This window comes from Sipha flava, unplaced genomic scaffold (genome assembly GCF_003268045.1).
Source record: "Sipha flava isolate LNK unplaced genomic scaffold, YSA_version1 163_pilon_pilon, whole genome shotgun sequence".
Taxonomy (NCBI): Eukaryota; Metazoa; Arthropoda; class Insecta; order Hemiptera; family Aphididae; genus Sipha; species Sipha flava.
The window spans coordinates 316,313-338,526 of NW_020271821.1; the positions used below are offsets into that span (position 1 = coordinate 316,313).

The window sequence follows — 22,214 nt, forward strand, 5'->3', positions numbered from 1 at the left end:
TTGTTGTTGTTGTTGGCTGTCGCGGTCGGTGACACCGGTGACGCGGACTTGGCCGCGGCCGTCGCGACCACGACCTTGTGCTTGTTCGCGGCATCCTCGGTCGTGTACTCGGACTGGTTGCCGTAAGCGTACGCGGCTTCGGCCGCTCGCGAGTCCACGGACGACGAACCGCCGCTCGAGTGGTCGGCCGCGGCCGGCTGCAGCTGGTTGACGGCCGCGGTCGGCCGACGGTCCGCCGTCAGGTCCACTTGGGTCTGGCTGCTGGGCTCGAGCACGGCCGCGGTCGCGCCGCAATCGGTGCCGTTGGCCAGCAGAGACGCCTCCCGGAACTCGCGGCGCAGCATCTCGGCCTCCATGTCGAACTCGTCGTCGTCGTACTCGTAGTCCGCCGACTTGCCGGCCGCTTCCGCCGCGGCGGCCACCGACTCGCTGGTCGTCGTCTCCGCCACGTACACGCCCTGCGCACACAACAAACACGTGCACACGTTAATCGCCGGTTTCACGTGCAATCGCAATCGTGTCGCGTACGACGAACCGGTACGCGACCCGACGCGAACGTGAAACGGAGTATGTTCGGGGAGGGGTGGGGTTGGGCTATAACCCACCCGATCGTCCCGTCGGAAACAGTTTCGTGTTTAAATCACCATGAGCACAAGCGGACGAAACGTTCAAAACGCGTCGATCATGTTCGTCTCGAGTCTAACATATATGGTACTTTGTTTTTTATTTATTTATTTTTTTATCGGTACATATTTCACGTACAGTAATTAACCATATCGATTTAGACGGATTATCTGAATGTTTAACAGTGATAGAACATTTCTGCATAATCATTGATTTTCTAAAATCTGAAATAAAGATTACTTTATTTTCCAAGATTAATCTAAATGGAGAAACAATTCTAGTATTAGAATATCTATATTTTAAGAATAAAAAAAAAAATGTGTAGTATTTTTCTTTTGATGAAGACTTTTGTCATAGGAATTTAAATGTATGAGAATTGTTGAAGTAAGAGAAAAATATTATTTTTAAATAAGCATTGAAGTTCAATATTCTTACTGAAAAGTAAACAGATATCTGAAATATGTAAAAAAAAAAAAAAAATACATTTCTAAGAACTCGTCACTATGGCTTTAAATTAATTTTAAATTAGCATCACGTTACGAGTTTTTTAAAAAAAAAAAAAAATACTAATAAGTAATTACTATATTACTTATATTGTTCACTCTATTCACTTAAATATTATATATTGTTCACTCTATTCACTTAAATATTATATATTGTTATCTCGTTTGACGATCAAAATCAATGATCAACATTAACATTATTTATATATTTGAAAAATTCCTTATGTAGTTATCAATAAAATATTTACTTGTACATTATTTGATATCAATAAATAAATTACCGTTTTTATAATATTTAACCAGCGACACGATTATAAATATTACGGCCATAACTTGACTAAAAATGAGATGGAATTATTTTTATTTTGAAAATATTATTGATCAAACCAATATACGTTAATTGACATTTTTGCATATAAAACAATCAAATCACAATTTATTCTGTCTCTTATGGTAAAAATCGCTAGACATAAAGAATATGTTTTTAAAAATATTCAATATTGTATAGCTTTAAATAAACTGAAATGGCGCCGTATCGTAGTTGCCAAAGCAACCGATTTTTGTTCATACCGACTATTCATCCCGAATTCGCATTACAAATCTTAACCGTAAACCATCTGTAAAACACATTAATGTGTCCCAAAAATATACGAAAACCGAAAATATTCTTTGTAAAATTATATAAACCTTCAGTACACAAATATATATAATTGCTGGATAATAATGATAAAAAGTTCATTGTAACTATGGGTGTTTTTCTTATTTTTTACTCACAAAAAGGAAATGCAAAATTATGTAAAATTAATATCATATTTTATTGATAAATATTAAAACTAATAGTAAATACCATATTTATGATATTTTTTTGAAAACAGAAAATAGGTTTCCTGTACATTTATTATTGTATACATTTGTTTTATAAGTTATTATACATTTATTCACACTTTATGAAATGCGTGGACACGTTAATTCAAAAAATGAGATTTTTCATAAAAGTATCAAAATACCAGTAATTATGATAAAACGATAAATCTAAATCTAGAAATGAATTTATAATTGCCCTATCTTCTATTGTGTTATATTTGCTTTTTCTCTAGTCTATACCTACATGCTTATGTAGACAATTTAAACGATAGAATTTAGATTCATTAAAAATCAAATATTTTTGAAAATTATTATTATTGTTATTATTATTATTGAATTATAACTTTAAGCAAATTTTCCAAAACAATGAAAGTAGTGATTAATTCCTCTTATTCTATGCTATTTTTGCGGAGTATTTAGCTGATGTACTAATAATGACTTTTATTGTGCAAAACATATAAATGACGAGAAAAAGTAGTACTTAAAAAAAATTTCAGTAACAAAAGGTCTATTCCGTGTGTCGATTTAAACGTACGTTTTAATATTATTTATACTGGGTTAACATAGTGTCTAAACGATTCTTTAATGAGCAATCCGAAGTGTTTAATTTAAATAAAAATGTCATCCGTTATGAGAAATACAATCCCATCGTTTTTTTATACAGCGATTCTTTGAATATACAGTACACAATACGAGAATAACACGAAATTTGTAAAATAATAGTAGTACGCCGTACAGACACTAAACTTTTACAGTGAACATATTTTAGGATCACTGCGAGGAATCTTTATAAGTTCTTCCATGATGTGTGCTTTTCAGATTGACGTATATTATGGTAATTTATAACATAACAGTAGGTGTTTTTGGAATGTCCCAATAGTTTAAATTCTGATAAATTGCAAGCAGAAAAAGAAATGTGTTCATATTTGTATTCAACAAATTGTTTATTATTTTTCGATAAATCTGAACAGTCTGTGTTTCGTTCAGCATCGAATTTCGATTTATACCATGGCGTTTTAACGTACGATTCTTAACATTAAATTACTAATGACTAGCTGGTGAGCAAAGGTAAATCGGGTACTCAGATGGCAAACTGTATACTTAATATGTGTAATGTGTGTTTTATTTTAATTCGATGTATTAATATATTTCTCCGGTTACCCCATACAGCGTTAGTTTAAAGTAGCTAAATGATAAGAACTGTGCATTCATTTATACCGCAAAAAATGACAATTGAAATTATATTCTTATACTTATTTATGTTGCTGTGAAATATATAATATTATGGTTCAGTTGGAAATCAAACGAAATAATACGATTATTTCTGGCATATAAATTATTACAACGAAATTCATACAGCGGGATAATGATTTTTATATGTGACTATTTGATAAGTGACTATGTAATGACGAGAAATATGTATTCAGTATTTACGAATAAATTTGCAGTGAGCGCAAACACAAAATAAAATTCGACGTTCGTAAACTTTCATCTTCTGCATAAATAAATGGATATACGTGTAGGTGTATATAATACACGGGCTGATTACTTTTTCTTTTCTTATAATATTATTCATACTCTTTTTTTTTTTTTTAAATATCATTCTTGTTTGAACTTTATAAATAAAAATAAAATATTTGTATATAAACTGAAAATTGTGTAAATCGTGTTTATACGATCTGGTACAAGAAATTATGATTTCCTTAGTAGTAAAATACTACGATACTTTCGCAGTAAATAGAAATAAGTGATATGTACTCGTAAATTGTTTATAAATTTATAGATAGTCCATTCTGTATTCAAATCAAATTTGAATAATTAAATAACAAAAATAGACGTGGCGATTAAACATCGTGTTTATGTTAAACGCTTCCAAACGTGACCAGGATGAGCGAAAAGCTGATACGTATGCGCGTGGAAAGCATAAGGAGTAAAGATAAAAAAATATAACGTGTTATAACAAAATTATGTAATGTTTGAACAGTATTATTAATGAACTTGTTCTATTTTTTTCTACGGATCACAAAAACTGTATAAACGTCTAAATTTGATTAAGTGCCTTAAAACCAATTTTGCGGTACGAAAACAATTTAATTGCCTAATTTGTTTTTCAGTTTACCACCAAACGCTGGGCAGTTGAATCGGCGTTCAGAGTTGTGCTAAAATAGTTTACATGGAAGTCCAACTTTCGATGTACGATCAGGTACTGATATTATATTTTGAAATTGAAGAAATTTAATTATTTTGAATGAAAAAAAAAACTATCGTCTGGATGAAAAAATTTAATTTGACGAATATGTTCGACTGTTGCATTTGCTCTTAAAAATGATGACGATTTCGTATCGATTTAAACGGAGACAGCTAATACAGCACTTAGCACTAGGTGTATTACATGTAACTAGTTGCAACATCATTGTGATTGGATTAATACGCGACGTACAGCGAGGCAAAACCTACAATTTGTATACATATACTTAAAAAAAAAATTTAAATGGTCTTAGTTTATAATCGACTATTAACGTTTCTATTTATCTATAGAATATCACAACAAGTCATTAGATGAGATTAAATTAGATTATCGAATTTCACTCCACACCGACCTCATAATATACTAGCTCACAAGACCCGTGGTTTATTTAAAATAACGGTTTCATATTTGTCTGTGCATTTTACTGTGTAAATATTTTTATTGTTTATTATTTTAAATTAATTAAGTTAGGTGCAAGTTTGTTTTTTATATTTACTCACATTTAAAATTATTGATGGTTTAACAAAATTTTAATGTATTTTTATAAAAAAAATAATAATATTAGTTTTAAATTATCAATGGAAATTTTGAGATTTAATTATGTTCCATAATTGGTCAATTTTTTATTATTACATGGCGAAAACCAGTAAGTGTTTTGATTTACGTCGACATATTTTAATTTTGTCTGTTTTCGCCCTTAATTATTTAAACCATGTTTAAAGCTCTAGATTCTTTTTTAATTTTCAACGAAAACTTGAAAAATTTGTTTTTATTTATAGTATAAACAAATTTTAAATATCTATGAATGTTTATATATTATAAAAGTTGATTCACCAACTATAGTCATGAAATCCTTTTGCGGAGTGCTAAGAATCGTTGGATCTAGGGATAAGAACTATATTACAATGAGTGAAAACATTTTTTGCTCTTTTTTTTTTTAACAAATTTTTTTGGAATTGTCTAAAATCCATTGTTTTATATGTATATACATATTTTTTTTTAATAAATAAAATATTTTGAATTATTTTAAACCTTTAAAAATTACATTCAATAAGAAAAATAGTAGTTTTCTCAGAAGAAAAAAAGGATAAATAAGCAAATATTAAGTTTAGAAAATAGTAATATACGCTTAGATGAAAATATTATCAATGTTAGTTATAAGTTTACGTTAACAATGATAGATGGAAAAGTCTATAATGGGATTGCAAACATATCTTCTACCCAAAAATGTTACATCTGACTAATTGTAAGGATTTTAATTGTATTGATTATAAAACTAATGAAAATGGAAAATTTGGAATTTAGTAATCAATTTTGTATGGATGGTTTCGTTTTTTTGAGTGTGTATCTTATTTAGTATATAAAATACATTTTAAAAAATAGCAAGGCTCATAGACGATGACCATGAAAATAAAAATGATAAAGAAGATAATGATTAAAATGCTAAAATGTTAAGATAATAACAACACCTATTGATGTTTGCTGGTTAATAATTTACACATGTTTTATGTTTATCTATTGAATGAAAAATAAACTTTTCTGATTGTATTATGATTTTTGTTTTATTTTATGAAACATTTAATGAAATATTTTAACTTCATAAAATATATTTAAGCTTCTATGAGTTTTATGCATGTTTTTTTAATCTTGTCCCATTGTGCGACAGGCTAAAAAAGACGAGTTTCAACGGGTGTTTGAAATTAAATTTTAATTCAAAATGAACTTTTATGCTCTTCGTACGATTGATAAGGAATTATAAACAAACCGTAAACCCTATAAACCAACTACGATACGAATCTACATACCACATAAGCGTATAACGGACTTACATGAATTGAACCATTATGCGTGTATACTAATTAAAAATAAAACCTCAACAGCTATGGAATAACGTACATCAGTTAAACTCGTTTGAAACAACTAAAACAAAAAAGTACTAGAAAATAACTGCAATATGTTATAATAGTATTTTATTCAACGGCCCTAGTCCTTTCTCCCCAGAAGGGATTCAAATAAAATTAAACTTTTGTGACGTACTATTAAGTATTATACACTCAGATAACGATATTATATCGTGTACTTAGCGACGTGACAAAACACAAATATTGATGTACTCGTATGCTAAAATCTTGATGGAAGGATTATCCCTTATGAATGTTTTTTAAACTATATCCTTTCCGCAAAAAACGCCTTAAGTATGGTGTGAGCACTTCGAATGTTATGGTTTTCTTGTACATTTAAATAATTTAAATGTAAGCTTTATTAAAAATAAAAAATAAAAAAACGGATCCTCTTTGGCTCAAATGTATATCGTCGTCTACGAACACTCATCTAACTCAGATTTACAATCATGTCCTTTGTTTAGATACCATTCATAAGTCAATGTTTTTATTGGTTATTATCCGGATAGGGTTACGATAAAAGAAAAAAAAATGATATTGTGTCGTTTCATTCCAATAGGAATATCGCAACTTATATTTTTGAGAATATTTATAGGAACACTAACCGCGGGAACGCATTGGTAAACAATTCACATATTACAAGTATATCAGACACAGGTATATGGCACCTTATGTAGATACATTTGTCGTATTTTTCGGTAAACGTATTATTCCGATACATGCAAGTATATTGTACTATGTTAATGATGAAAATATAAAGACCGCATGGGTTGAACGTGCTTAAACAAAGTTTTTACATCGAAAAACAAACTCCACCGCCAAACCCTAAAATGTCACGTAGCGTGAATTATTTTTATTATTTATTTTTGATTTTGGTTTATTTATTTTAACTAACAGAAATATTGTTAGAACGTGTTTTATTTATTCATTTTTAATGATAGTATTCGGTACAGATAAATCTTTATTCTTAATCAAAATTTAATTTAAGTTCATAAATAAACATTAATTGATATTGGTAATTTTTTTCTCAGCACGTGGCTACATGTGGGATAAATATAATAGATGCTAGTCTCGTATACATTTTCTTAGAGCATATTTAATCGCAACCAAATTGAATGTTCAGTGTCAGGTTAAATTCAAATTGAAGTGCAATCGAATTATAATATTGCTAGCACAATTATGCAATTCGTTGAAATCAACATATTTTATTTTGTCGAAGCTTAAAAAAAGAACAGTACATATCGTTACCATATCTATCGAACGGTTTATTAATCGTTACGAATGAGAGGAAAAAAAACGGTAACATGAAACATGTTTCATGCAAAGATAGAATAGAGTAGAATATTATGGAATAGATATATTTTATATTCCACAGTAAACATTGGTAGCGGTACTTGTCGATACGAAAATTGATGCATAATACGAAATCGAGCACTAAATATTCTGAACATACGATAAATCCACTAGGTAGTATAGATTGTGGAGTAGTGGATATTTCCGCGGTTCTACCGATTATAAGTCTCCTGAGAGCTGTTCAATTCGCTGAAGTTAGCGATCGTCGGCTGAAGAGCGCCAGGTTAAATATTTAACACCGTTATTTAAAATAGGAGATCGAGTTCACGAGTAATGCGACACATTTTCATGGTGAATGCAATAAAACTAAGAAATTCACGTCAAACTTCATTCTGATTCAACGACATTTACTGTAAATACCGTCTCACGTAATGACGGACACACGTTCAAAAATCGATCGAAACGAACACTGCAGAGTGCAAGTACAAAGCCCCGTGTATTCTAAAGGAGTCGTCACAAACGTGCATAGTGAAACCAAACGTTTTAGAAACGACATGCCATTACTTATTAATGATAAGTTATTATGCATACATACGTACGCAGTATATAATTCACCATACACTCGCGTCAGTTTCAACTTATATTCTTGAAAATAACTTTTCAATTTGATTAACATATAATTTATCCATTATTATAATTATCTACCGTTTTCTCCAATTAAAGTTTCAAAGTCACTTAATTTCGGCCGAAAAATGTATAAAATTCCACTTTTGGTATTTTTGTCTTTTTAATCATTAATTATTTTACTTAGGGATATAGAATTTAATTATTTGTACTTTTGGTATTGTCGCATTGATTCACTTCATTTCATGTACAGCTTATACATATATTTTATGCAAAGTCTTAAAAATTTCATTTTTTAAATCCTGTTTCTGAGTAACTACCTCGAAATTTCAACTTATTTTATAAGTTTATCAATTAGGATACTTTAAATAAAGTATGTAATAAAATTGTGTAGTCGAGAGAAAAATGTACAAACTTGAAAAATGTACTTACACTAAAAAAAAAAAAAAGAAGAAAAATCAATACTTTGAAAATTTGTATGATATTATTTAAAACCTAATCGAAAACACGATACTTATGTCGGCACAATAAAATATATTGTACAGGGGTACTTAAGTTATTGAATTATTTTATTCGTTTTTCTTATCAGTAGTCGCACGTTTGTTGTACTACAAATTTTTATTTTTATTTTCAATAAGGTTCTCTAATTCAAAAACCACTATAATTTTCGAGTTTATTTTTATTCGCGGTGCATTTGATTTGTACTGTGCCACGTACAGAAAAACGTTATGTCCAATAACTGCACCAACGGTAAGGCATGATAATAATAATAACATATTAATGCATACATAATATACATTATCATTAGATGGTAACGCAAACTTGTCACTGTGATTAATTACCGGCACTCTCTCCTCGGTCTCCACGATCAGATGGTTGTTCTTCATAGTCAACGTGATAATGCTCCCGTTCAGGTTCGTTTTGTTCGTGTCTCCGAAACGATTGTTGGGCGGGCTGTTGTACAGCAGCGGCGGCGGCAGGGATGCGGCCGCGTCCGCAGCCGCGTAACAACACGCCGTACTGTCGTCCGGCATCAGGACGGAGTACTGCGACTCGCTGGTCTTAAGCTGCGTTAAAAGAAAAAAAAAACATACGGTACTTATACTTCGCATTACGATCGACAATCCCTACGCGTGCAAGACCACAACGGTCGGACGACATTGCACCCGTACAATACGGTTAACCAATTAGGACACGATTTGTAAATATTAAAATATGTGGAATCACAGGACTTAGTACAGGACAATGGTAAACCGCGTACATCATTTGCGTGAAGACTGAGAATCGTGTTTGTACGGTGAACGAATCGATTTGAGAAAAGTAATTTTTTTTTTTCAGATTTTCAAATCATCATTTTTGTATAGTTAATAAATTGTTTTTTCGAATTTTGAAATGCGCACTACGTAAAAATTGAAAAGGCAATAAATTATAACGTTAAGAAAAGGTTGTTTTAATTATACGGAGCAAAAAATAAATTTCATCACATTTTCATAATATTATATCAAATAATATAAACTCATTAATTTTTAAATATAATTTTCTTAACGCCGACAAAATTCTGCAAAAACACACCAGTGTAAACATTTATTGAAAAATATCATTTACAATAATATGCATTTCTTTTTCAAAGTCATTATTGATGCGAAAAATAATTTTGTATTTGAAAACCAGACGAAATTAATTATTTCAGCACTTGCTGTGTGCGCTATGTAGTTATTGGAATAATAATCCATTCTACGTTATGACGAATACTGACTTAAGTATTTTACATACGATCGGTTTGTTATCTTTAAATATCATCCTCTCTTTGCTAATCTTACAACGACGTCATATATCGTCTAATAGTTCGAATACAGCGTACAGATAATATATTTATTTTTTTTTTTGTAAAAAACTAATTTGTGATTGATACTATCGTATTACCAAATTAATAAAAAAATTACGAACAGCTTTATATTTTTTGTCGCTACTACCCATGCCCTTATTACCATCTTCGCCTGAGAATATTTTGTTTTCTTAAACCTACCAACTAAATGCTCGTCAACCACAGAATAATTTATTTAAGTTTAAAATGAATAGAAAAAAAAAACCTCGTTTAAGATTTATTATATGCAGTACAGTGTCCTCAATATTATAATACGAGTAAGTATATATTTTCATAAGTCAGCGGATTTTCTTTGTATTTAAATATTCATCTCGTTTGACGAGTTGAATTATTGAGTAAAAACGTATACGTTATGGATTGTGGGATTTTTGAAGATGTTATTCCATTATACAGTTACAACAACCAAAATTGGGAATTTCCATTGAATATTTTCAATATATTAAAAAAAAAAAAAATACAAAGTAGGTTCACCATTTTTCTTCTTGATTGGAAAATCTGATAATAAAAAAGGCGACTCTCTGAATTGTATGTTATGATTTCGACTATTGATCTTTAATTGTTTATACTATAATAAACTTTATAGTGACTGACCCAATATTGTAGACTATTAAAATATTTGCTTACGACTTGAAAGTTCGAAAAATGTCGGCTTTTTAAATAAAAATATTTTTTTTCCTAATTCTAAGGACATAGTTAATATATATTATTTTATTATAACACAAAGTTTAAAGCGTTTACATAAGTAAAAAATATTTAATATAGCTCGTTAGTTTAATATAAAGATATGATATGATAATATCATATTAAAGAAATATTATGCGATAAGCTACATTTTTAACTCATACATCATGAACTTTTCGTTGTTGTTTTTTTATAGAGAAAATATGTACTGTATACAGTATGTAACGAAACAATATGATTTTAAGTGATTCATATTTCCTATTTCATAACGAAATCATTCGGATCAGAAAAAAACTATTTAATATGAGTTATTTACCCTAGCTTAAACATCAAGTAGATTAATAATGAAAAAATAGCCGCCAGTGGGATTCAGGAGATTCGGTAAGATGACACTATGAGAAAAAAAATTGAATTGATAAAAAAACCTTTTAATATTTAAGCCATAAATAAAATGGCTTGGAGTTAGCTTTGCATAAAATGTCTATAAAACACAAATACGAACGGTTGCGGGGTAAAATTCAACGTACTTTTTTATATATTTTCGTTTTTTTTTTTTTTTTTGATCGACAGGAAAACTGCTGAGAAAATCGAAAAATAACCCGTCAAGTCATGAATGTAAACAGCGTCGTCCGTGTCCGATTTCGAAAAGTGAGAAGCATGATGTCGTGTGAAACGTTTTCCGCTGATTTACTGTCCGAAAACGGAATAATAACAGAAGATATATGTATAAAAACAACCACGATTGCAGTTAAACCAATGATTTTCACAGTTCACCTGTCGATAAATAAAATACCTAATCGAATCACTTGTGCTGCAACATAACTTCATTACGATGCGGTACATGGGTCGTTCGACCGTTTGTTTTCGAATCGCGCGTATACGATTAACCCGTGCTGCGATTTTTATCGTTGCTGCTCGCACAGTCGACCGCATGTCGAATGAAATCAAAACGACTCGGCGCGATCGAATCAAATTATTAAACGGGCGCCGATTTGATTAAGATTCCGCCGTCCCGATTCTTCCGTTCGAAAAAAGGGTATAAAAAACATCGACGGGAGATCGATCGCTACACTATTTGCGAAAGCCGAGGCGACGCGTACGTGTACAGTGCACATTTTTTTAACATGAAAACACTTCATCCGCCCCGCGGTTTTATCGGGAAGATTTTATTTTATTATTTTTTGTTTTTTATTTCCATTTTCTCCGTCTGTCTCTCTCTCTCTCTTATTTTAATTAAGTTTTCCGTTCGCGCATTTGCAGCTCTATGTATATATAATATACTATCTACAACAGTCCAAAGTACGGAAAAGTTTATACGGTATTAACCTGGGTCGCGTGTATCTCGTCTGAAAATAAAAACAAAAATTACCATTACACGTTTATGTTGGATAAAAAAAAATAAAAATAAAAAATCATCGGATAAAAGCTCGGTAAATTTTTAAATTTACGAACGTTTTTAATGAACACACGAAAGATAACGTTAAGAGGAGCTAACTCGACTTTGAAGATTTGCGGTTGCGGTTCTATTGCACAGGAAACGTTCCGCAAGCACTGTAGCCATACAGAGGCACAACGCAGAAAACAGAGCTTACTGAATTCACTTGATCGGCTCTATTCGAGTATCAGCTATCATATATTATAATACGTATAAATATTCTATTGCGTATGTCGTTTCGATGTATCAGGACGTGTTTGGCTGTACGAAAAATCGAAGACGAAAGCTCCCGTTCATACATTGAAACGTTCGACAACGCATTTCACCGTTGTAGGTTTAAAAAAAATATTGTATTCTTTGAGTGCGTTCGCGAAATCATTAATCGTTTTGATAGAGTCGCAATTATATTGTAATAATATAATTTGGTTCTCGAACATAGGCATATATGCAAAATGTGGAGAGTTAAAGCCTTATTTTAATAATGTTTTTTTTTTTTTTTACTAACCGAATTTGTGTGCAATATTTATTCGAAAATAATGTTGCGTTGCTAATAAAGTTTGAATATTTTTTATGATGAATTTCTGTCTGTTTGTTTTAATAATGACAGAACATTTTTCAAAATCGTTTCCGTATGTGGAAAACAGATTATTAATTTAATTGAAAAACTTCGAAACCCGCGTTTTTGGTACATAATTAAATTGTAAATATTGCTCAATAAATTAATACACATTTTAATACTCGTATTTTATTCGAATTTCCGATAAATTTAACATTATTATTTGTATTTAGGTACCACGATAAGTCAATGTTAATACTCTATTCACATTAATAAAATATTGAACCAATTAGTCTCTATCTGTAATCCATATCGTTAAACAGTGAACGTATGTCTATAGATTTATTTCAAGTCTATAAATATTTTGAAACCACTACATCTAAATTATGTCCAAAAATTCTGTAACATCGTCGATCGCATGTTTATTCGTACATACATTGATAACATCAACAATTGGTGAGCTAAGAAATTTTAAATTTTGTCGAAAGTTTTGGAAAAAAAAAAAGGAAAAAAACTACTAGAAAACATTATCAGAGTAAATTACGTAATACCATTACTACTGAGAACTGGGAAAATTATTTGGAGAACTATCAGTACCCGAGAATATAAGGTTATTTGTATGTCTTTGAATCGTTCTTGTCCATTCATAACGACGTACATCGAGTGCATGATGGATGATGATTCAATGGCTGATATCTGGGGAACCTCAGTACACAATTTTAATATAATCTAACATTCAACTTATTCGTAAACTTTCCACGTACTTCAAAGTGATGTTGACAAAGTTATGTTTGTTTCAAACATTAAGTCTACTGTTGTATGATAAAATATTATATAAACGCATGTTGTTTCCCGAGAAATAACTTCGTACTAAAATTGCAGTAGTCTGATTTCGAGTTTATTATTAAACCATAAATATTCTTAGGTAATTATCATAATATTTATATATTATTATTATATAACGAATGTAAATGCAGAAAAATTGTGATGGTTGAAAAGTCTAGTATAATTAACAGATAGATATTTCTGTTGCATTGAAAATAATTTTGAAAACTATCCTGATATTATAATTTTATAAGTAATTTACATTTTTAATATTGTTCAATTTCATGATTTCCTTTTTATTAACTGTTACATCTTCTCCAAACGTTTAATTATCTAATAGTATTACGCAATAAAAAATTATTACAAAAAGGCACAAAAGCCCTTTTAAAGAAATTAACTTTTCGTAACATATAGACAGGTGTACTTCTACTATAAAAAATAAAAACCTAAAAAAATAATAATAGTAATAGGTTAACTAATAGCACACGATTTGTTTTGAAACGTATCGTTAAGAACGGCAGTTCCTTTACGTTATTTTTATGGATTTTTGAATCCGACGTTAACGTCATACCCTATACGTTAACGTCCATCTACTGGTTAATTAAATACTTTAATTTTAATTGTGACTGTTATGTTATTTTTAGGGCGCAATCAACAATAACATTTTAAACAATACTAAAACTGAGGGTGGAGGAGACGCAGTCCCCCTACCTTTTTCAAGCGTTCCTTTAGAATTTTCCCGAAAAATTCACAGAAACACTTTACTGTTTTGCTCAAAACTCGGAAAATTAGACCACGTTAAAAATTACAATTTTTTTATAAATGCATAATTTGACGATTAAAAAAATATACCTATTTAATTTTATAACAATGAACCATCACGTGTCATTGACGGTGGACCGAGGGTAAATTGCGAGAATCTTTCGTACTTTCAAGAAACGGTGTTGTGAAAACTAACTCATTTTAATTGTTAACGATGTATATTATGTATCAGACAAGTCCTCCTGAGACGTAAGTCGTCACTGCGTGTTTTCGCCACCTTAGCACATATCTTAAACCAATACCGCAGTATCGTGTTTGAGAGACGCAAACGCCTTTTCCATCACGGTGAACAGATATTTCGTGTACATCAGTACGCGTTAAAGTATGCCAAAAGGACACATGTACCAATCACTCAAATCCCGGTGCGCGCTCGCAACGAATCGGAACGAATGCGTTTTTTGACAGGCACTTGTTTCCACTAAACGCACGGGACCACCTGATTTGCCTACACGGAGCGCCGTGTCGAGTTTTAACGTCGACGATGATGTACCGCAGCATTTCGTGATCAAGAGGGGGGGGGAAGGTGGCTACGTATTCGTTGGAAATCAGTCATTATTCTCTAAAGGTAAGGTTGAGGTTAAGGTGTTAGGTAACGGTTAAACAAAATATGTTTACAAAACGTGGGTAATGATAATGTATCGGTACCTCTTCGGCGCTTTGCATGAAGCTCGAGCTTTTGACGGCATCGCAACTGTCTTCGCGGCGCAGTCCGTTGTTGTCATAACCGTTGCCGGTATTGTGATTTTTGTACTTCTTCCACACCATCCTGAAAAATACGCGAGAAAACGGGAGGAGGGATAAAATCATACGATTCGAGGGTTTTTTTTTTGACCGGAAACACGCGAAACAAGAACACGTTGCACTCACCTGACGCCGAGAACGAGCAGGAGACCCAAGAAGAGGGGTATGACGGTGGCTACGCATGCTAAGATCAGCGTTTGGATTTCGGTCAAACCTGTAAACATGTACATATATAAATGCGAAAACGACGTCATTGAATATTTATTATAGCACTAGTGTTGTGTAACATTCGCGATTATGCCCGTTCACCAATTCGCCTTCATACATTATTAACTATAAGTAAAACGTGTGTGTATATATATTATAATATATTATGAAACGCGATGACAGTTTCCAAACAACAATTAAAACCTATCCCCTTCCGCAACGATTGTTCGTCATTGTACCAACGTACAACATCATTGTCTGAACGCGGAACAGCCATTATGGTACCTTCCTACGAATAATCGTCACAGTTAGTTGTCAGGTACTTTTAATTTTGCGCACGTACGCTGACTCTACTTTTTACCTTGATGCGCAGTGTGTATGTAGTTATTAACCCGAAGTAATGGTTTTTTTTTCAATTACTAATGTTCTACTTTGGTAATATTACTACAATATGGGCACCGCGCGAAATTCTTTTCGATATTTTTACGAGTACAATGTTTTTTTTTCTAGTTCATTTAAACAAAAAAAAAAAAACTTTTCTAATTTATAACTGCTCTTGATGTTTTACTAGTATAAAATGATGGGATAATGGAGTTTCCTTTACTTCCGACGTCCACCGGTCTAAATTAATAAATAAGATACTTCGAGCGCAATGGTTAAATAATGACTGAAAAATTTATCAAAATTGTATTCAAACATATTTAAAGTACTGAATAAATAAATACAGTGATCTCGACGAAATATGATTACGCACAATGGATATATCATTATGATAATAATGTTTCAAAAACGGTACAAAATGTGTGTTAAGTATAAAAAAAAATAATTCCTTACATGTAGGATAATATTACTAAAATAACAAAATATTTTTCGAGTCCCGTTTTTTTCTAGTAAACCATGACCATGCAAATAATGTAAAATTCTATCAAAGAGATTTCTCAGATTATTGCTGCTTATTATTTATGATGGAAAGATTGTTTGCGTATTTGTGTGTGTTTAATAAGAGAAAAATGGAATATAAGGTACGGATAAGATGCATAAAGTATAAACATTTATTTAAAGTTTGCTGAATCCTCGGGAGAATTTTAGCACCGTCGACAACGGAATTATTATTTTTGCAAAAATAAGAATTTTTGATTAAACAGAAACAACGAAAAACCAACATAAACTTTTTGACTAAGCGGAGAGCGAATCGTTGAATGCAAAAATAAGAATGATAACAGGTATAGCACATCGAAATAAAAATGAAAACCAGCGTGATTGGTTTGCTTCGTCGTCTAAGAGGTAGGATTATAATATAGGATAAGAAATCCTTAAAAAACGTTTTCGCTCAAAAGCAGTAACCGTTTCAAGTATTCGTTTTGAAAACGTCATAAATAGTTCAAGCCCGAATGTGGAAAACAATTGTTCGTGTAAAACTCATAGTTTGAATATTACAGTTGCGGCGTTTTTCATTTTATTCGCAAGAGAAGTGAAAATAAAATACTCGTCTTCTCGGTCGGAGATAATAACGGTGACTATACACTCGTGCACCGTACAATAGCTTTGACCGACTACGTACGCGTTGACTCGTCCTAATATTATACACCGACGACGGTGATCGATATCTTACTGGTCGTGCATATTACGACCACATGGCACGACCGATACATAAAACGTACAATTTTTGTGTTATCCGTTTATAATTCTCCTGCCCTACTCGTTGAACCTTTTACGGTCGGAAACACGCCCAAGTTAATGAATCCTAATGGATTTTTTTTTCCATTCCTTTCAACGGCAGATGGTCGCGATTCGTTATTTTTCACACTCTATATGTGCTGCGTATTATAAAGTGTATACTTTTCAGTTGCGCCAAGGCCAACCAGTGACAAATGCCGCGTTATTGCGTTACATGTACTATACAAGTGGTTATGTTGTACTCGTACAGCGTTTTTATCATCTGTACGTAAATAAAACACAATAGGCTAAACGAAGAGGAAATATACATACAAATATAGATATAAAGATAAAATGTGCGACGAAGGTGACCGGTGGTAACACGAACGAAACGATTTTGACGCACGGGAGCTACGTACTTTATGTAATATACACGGTGACTGCACTGGTATACGTATTATTTGATACAGTTAATATATAAAATAGTGTAACATATAACGTTAACGGTGTTCAACAATAATAATATGCTTATCTTTAAGCTTAATGGGCGGAAAGTTCGATAGCTCATAGTTTATTTTTCCACATCCCTCCCCCTCTTGAGACCATTAAGGTTAAGTACGGCTTTTAAAACGTGACAATTAAATCGATATATATATATATATATATATATACATTGTTTACACACACACACACACACACACACACACACACACACACACACACACACACACACACACATATAAATATATACACGTATATTATAAAAACCAGATTTCCATTAACGTCAATGCTTTGGTATTTGGAACAATTGGTAAGTTTGATTTATCACTAATAATGTAATACATCGCGTATAAGTTTAACGATTACACGTCAAAAGAGCTTATGTTATGTTGGCGCGCGCGTCCAAGTATCTCTCCATATCGGAGCGGCTTTGATTACATTCTCCACAGACCTCTTGAAACGGACACGGTCTCTCTTTGAATTACCGTAATGTTATGTTAGATTCGGGAAATCGCAAAGCCACCTCGTGGAAACCCACGGACCCGCACACGGCGTATTATGACGGACGTTCGTCGTTCGAGAATGAGAAGCCGGTACGGGAACGGTCGGTTGCCGCTGTGAAAGTAGCGACGTGTATCGCTTCTACGTTTGCACGCGTCATTGTATTCGATTAATGGACACTCACCTCCGGCGTATTCCTCCAGGTCCTCTGACAGCAGTCCAGTGGCGTTGATGCCGTCCGGGATGATGCCGGCCAGAGCCCAGTCCGCCTCGGTGACGATCTCGGTGTGTTCAAGCGCCGTTTTCGTGCCGTTCATATTTCTTTTTCGCTGCGCACGTGGAAAAACAAAAACAAAAACAAACTTACACTCTATCACAAACCGTAGCGATAGACGCCACCGCCAAGGACCGATAACGAAACGAAATCGCACGTGGAACGCAGTGCATCAACATCGTAACGATGATTGTTTTTCGCGATATTATCGCCGTTGATCGAAAAAAAAAAAAACAAACGATCAAGGTGTTCTCGATCAACGTGTTATTGCCGTTATCGTGGTCGGACTCGGCGGCTGTTTTTGTCGTTTTCAGCGGGAACACGATCTCACTCGTAAGAATGTCGGGAAAACCGTATCAACTGTATACACCGTGCACTATGGCCCGTACCTGTGATGTTCGGTCCTCTGGAACGTGAAGGCCCGTGTCGCTTGAACACCATAACAGTGGTCGCGTGTTCGACGATGGTCAGTGGGGGGGGGGGGGCCGACGGGGGGGGGAAAATTCGACGACTCGCGAGAGATCTAATCTAATCGTCGAGCAAAAAAAAAAAAAAAAATACAAAAAAAACAAAAAACGCGATACGCGCGGAAGACCACGGACTTCCGGTTGTTCGCTCGTGGGACGATTTTCTCGCCGGACAACAGCAGCAGCGCGCGTGCGGTTGCGGTGCGTTCGCGGCTCGGGACGACGCTCACTGGTCGTGTGCCGCCGGTCGGACGCGCGCGCGTATCCCCCGACGGAGGTGAAAAGTTCCGGGTATACCGCGAGAGATCGGCACAAAGTCTGTTTCATTGATTATGTCCCTCCGTCGGCGCCCGGGGTCGCTGATCGGGCGACTTCGGCTCCGCACGGAATCCCGTCCGAACGGAGTTGTACGTCTATATAGGTACACACGCGCGTACGGCCGCGCCGCTGTGTAGCGTGTCTGCCGCGCACCCCCTTTGACGGCGCCGCCGCCGCCGCCGCCGCCGACGAAGTTTTCGCGCGATCGTCCGCGCTCGGCACCGGTTACGGTGCGACGTTCGGACGCTCGAACGAAACGTTACGAACGCTGTCGCGCGAGAAGACGAACGTTTCGAAAACGCACGAAAACGATAGGGGAACGTGATAGGTGGAAGGGGGGAGGGGTACGTACGTGCATTCGAAAAACGTACAAATATCGTACATCGATAACGTATTCGACCGGCGTTTTCGAACCGTCCGACGGTGTACCGGTAGCTAGTGGTCGGGGGAACGTGCGCGATACTGTCGTCGTGCGTAGGGTACGACGGACGGTCGTGTAAGGAATCGACGGAAACTATGAGGGTATGTGTATGAAAATAAAATCGAAAAAAAAAAGAATAAAACGAATGTAGGGAAATGCGATTTTGTCGACGATTTACAATTATCTAACAGTTTTCCGGTAGCGCATTACGCGTTGGCGTACGCGTTTTAGAAAACCGTACAGTAATGTGTGTCGTCGTTTAAACGCTGCGTTGTTAAAACGCGTACGCGAGCGTCTGAAACGCGTAGTGTGTGACCAGCAATGAACAGCCCGGGAAAAATAGGATTGGACCAGACCAAATATTTAAGACAATTTGTTTAACCGGACCAGACCGACTTGAACCCAGCTCACAGTTTTTTTAAAAGCTCGAATCAGACCAGGTCTTTTTTTTATATTAAAAAAAAAAAAAAAAATCAACCCGGACCGAGACCGTTTTTATTTGATAATGAACACCCGGACCATGTCGAATATAAAAATACATTAAAGCCCTTGGCCCTTGCTCTAATTATAATATTAAGTGCCTAATAAAAAATTAAATCAATTTTACGACGATTTGCATTGTACAGCACGCGCTGTGTGGAGATAGGTAGTAGGTACATTTCCTAAATAATTGGCCTAATAACTGTTAACTTAAAATAACAATTCCCTAGTAATTAGTAAATTCTTACGCTTACTTTTATGTTGGTGGAGTGGATCAATCGAATATCGATGCGATGATGCTTCTCCGATGAACGAACAAAATAAAATAAAATAATTTTAGACATTCCAATTTCACAGTATTATCTGTATATCGTATTATATTGTATATTCAACAGCAAACAACATTTATTTTTATAATTTCTCGCCAAGAGAAAAATAATATTAATAACCGATAATACATGAAGAGTGAAATTACTGTATTTTATAAAGTAATTTCAAGAAATACGAACATAATATGCTATTTATAAATAATTAGAAATAAATTGAAAAAAATTTAATTATTTTTAACCCAGATCAAAAGAACAAAAGACCGAACCGAACTACACCAGTGATATTAAGAATATATGTATTATGATTGAATCAAACCTAACCCATTATACAACTTCCCAGGCCCGAACACACCTAAACCATGAGTATAAAGGTATGTGTCCGGACCGGACCTAATCTGATCCCAGTTCAGGTTTTTACCGGTCCGGGCTGATCTCTAGTAACCAGCTTTACGCGCGTCGTTCTTCATGAATTCGCGTATTAGTCCGCGAAATAGACTCACAGTTCGTTGAACTTAACTTTCAGGAAGTTAAGAATAACACCTCTTTTTCGCGTTGAATTTTACTCGAAATAATTATATCAAGAGTTTTCAAATAGCCACGTTAGTACATTTATTGCTAAAAAAATCTTTAGACACAGCAGTTGTACTTCGTAAAGATCGTACGATCCCCTGAAAAAAATCACAAATAATCAGCTCAAACCGATATAGCGATATCAATATATCTATAGCGTTATGAACATTCACTTAAACGCGCAGTGTTACTGTAACGGTTTTGTATATTTTTTGACACGACGAAACCGTTTGTCGAGTTTTGAAGCTCTTTGCGATGAAAATGCGTAGAAATAAACGAACGAATGTATGTTGCACAACAACCGACGTCAATCACGTTATCATTGTGTGACGTGCTTTTGCGCCATTTCTTAATATATTGTTATACATCCACGAATTAATGGATTCCGACGCGACAGTTTACACACTCCGCGGAAAGTTCACGTCGGAAGAACGCGTTCGCCGAGTTTTAGTGTATGCCGTACATGGAATAAATATTGATACACGTCGTTTATGTTTATATCACTATTTTCAAGCACGTTCGTGAGCGAATCAAACTTAATGAGAGCGTTGCTTTAATACGTTCCGGTCATCGGGTGCTCGGGATTCGATCGGTATACGCGTATCGGCCACTCGGTTGGAACAGCGGTCGTCCGTATAAATTATCATAATTATTATTATTATTAATACTATGCGACTGCGTTCAAATCGATATTTATTGATGAACGATAGACATTTTAAATGAACGTTTATTATATTATATATATATTTTTTTATGTATATTGTACATTTGTCCTACGGAATATCAAACCCATCCATTCGCTAGTGGTTAGGTGTGATTTGGAAATCCGCCAAATTAAAAGATTCTCTCCCCTGCATGCCCGTAATGTTTTAGGACTCATCTAGCGTTCTACAACGGTAAAAACGTTTCGATCGGCAATCGACAACGGCCATAGTTGTCCACGTCTCGATCAGGGCCTAGTTTCGGTCAGGTCCTGCTTTAGTCCCTTTCAAATTTTGCTTCCTGGGAAAAAAAAATATCCGCTTTCAATTTAGGATGTAATATCACAAAACTAAAAAAATAAAATTATAATTTTTCATAGTACTTTTTATCAGTTTGATTCGACCAGAACAACTCAATTGATTAAAATATGAATCACCCACCCTAAATGTATAACCTTCATCATGAAAATACTGTTTTCATAATATTTGTTGTAACGGTGCGAATAATTTTTATAACATTTCAGTGTAAAGCATCCTTTTATTGCGTGTATATAATACAGAGCAGTTTTTTTTTATCTCTTGCGATTGGATGTTTAAAAGAAAAAGTAAATAGTTGTATGCAGTTACATAAATACGTGAACAATAAAATGGATTTTTTTTTTAATTCCATAGAAAAAATAATTACCGTCTCTCAAAAATGGTTTAGGAATTTGTCTGGCCTTTATCTTGAGTATTTCGATCTTTTATATTTATTCTAATAATCTCGAGCATCTCACGCATAACGTCT

General features: G+C 33.9%; 1 protein-coding gene across 1 annotated transcript in view; it reads right to left on the reverse strand.

Annotated features, from left to right (window-relative positions):
• Nucleotides 1-18,943, reverse strand: part of LOC112679511 (putative uncharacterized protein DDB_G0277255) — a gene marked incomplete in the record, with an annotated part of 19,768 nt that extends 825 nt beyond the window's left edge. Inside the window, 6 exon segments of the mRNA XM_025549337.1 lie at nucleotides 1-458; nucleotides 8,900-9,124; nucleotides 14,907-15,027; nucleotides 15,129-15,216; nucleotides 18,052-18,196; nucleotides 18,473-18,943. Of these exon segments, the coding sequence (XP_025405122.1) occupies nucleotides 1-458; nucleotides 8,900-9,124; nucleotides 14,907-15,027; nucleotides 15,129-15,216; nucleotides 18,052-18,184 (1,025 nt within the window).
• Between the last annotated feature and the right edge of the window lie 3,271 nt (nucleotides 18,944-22,214).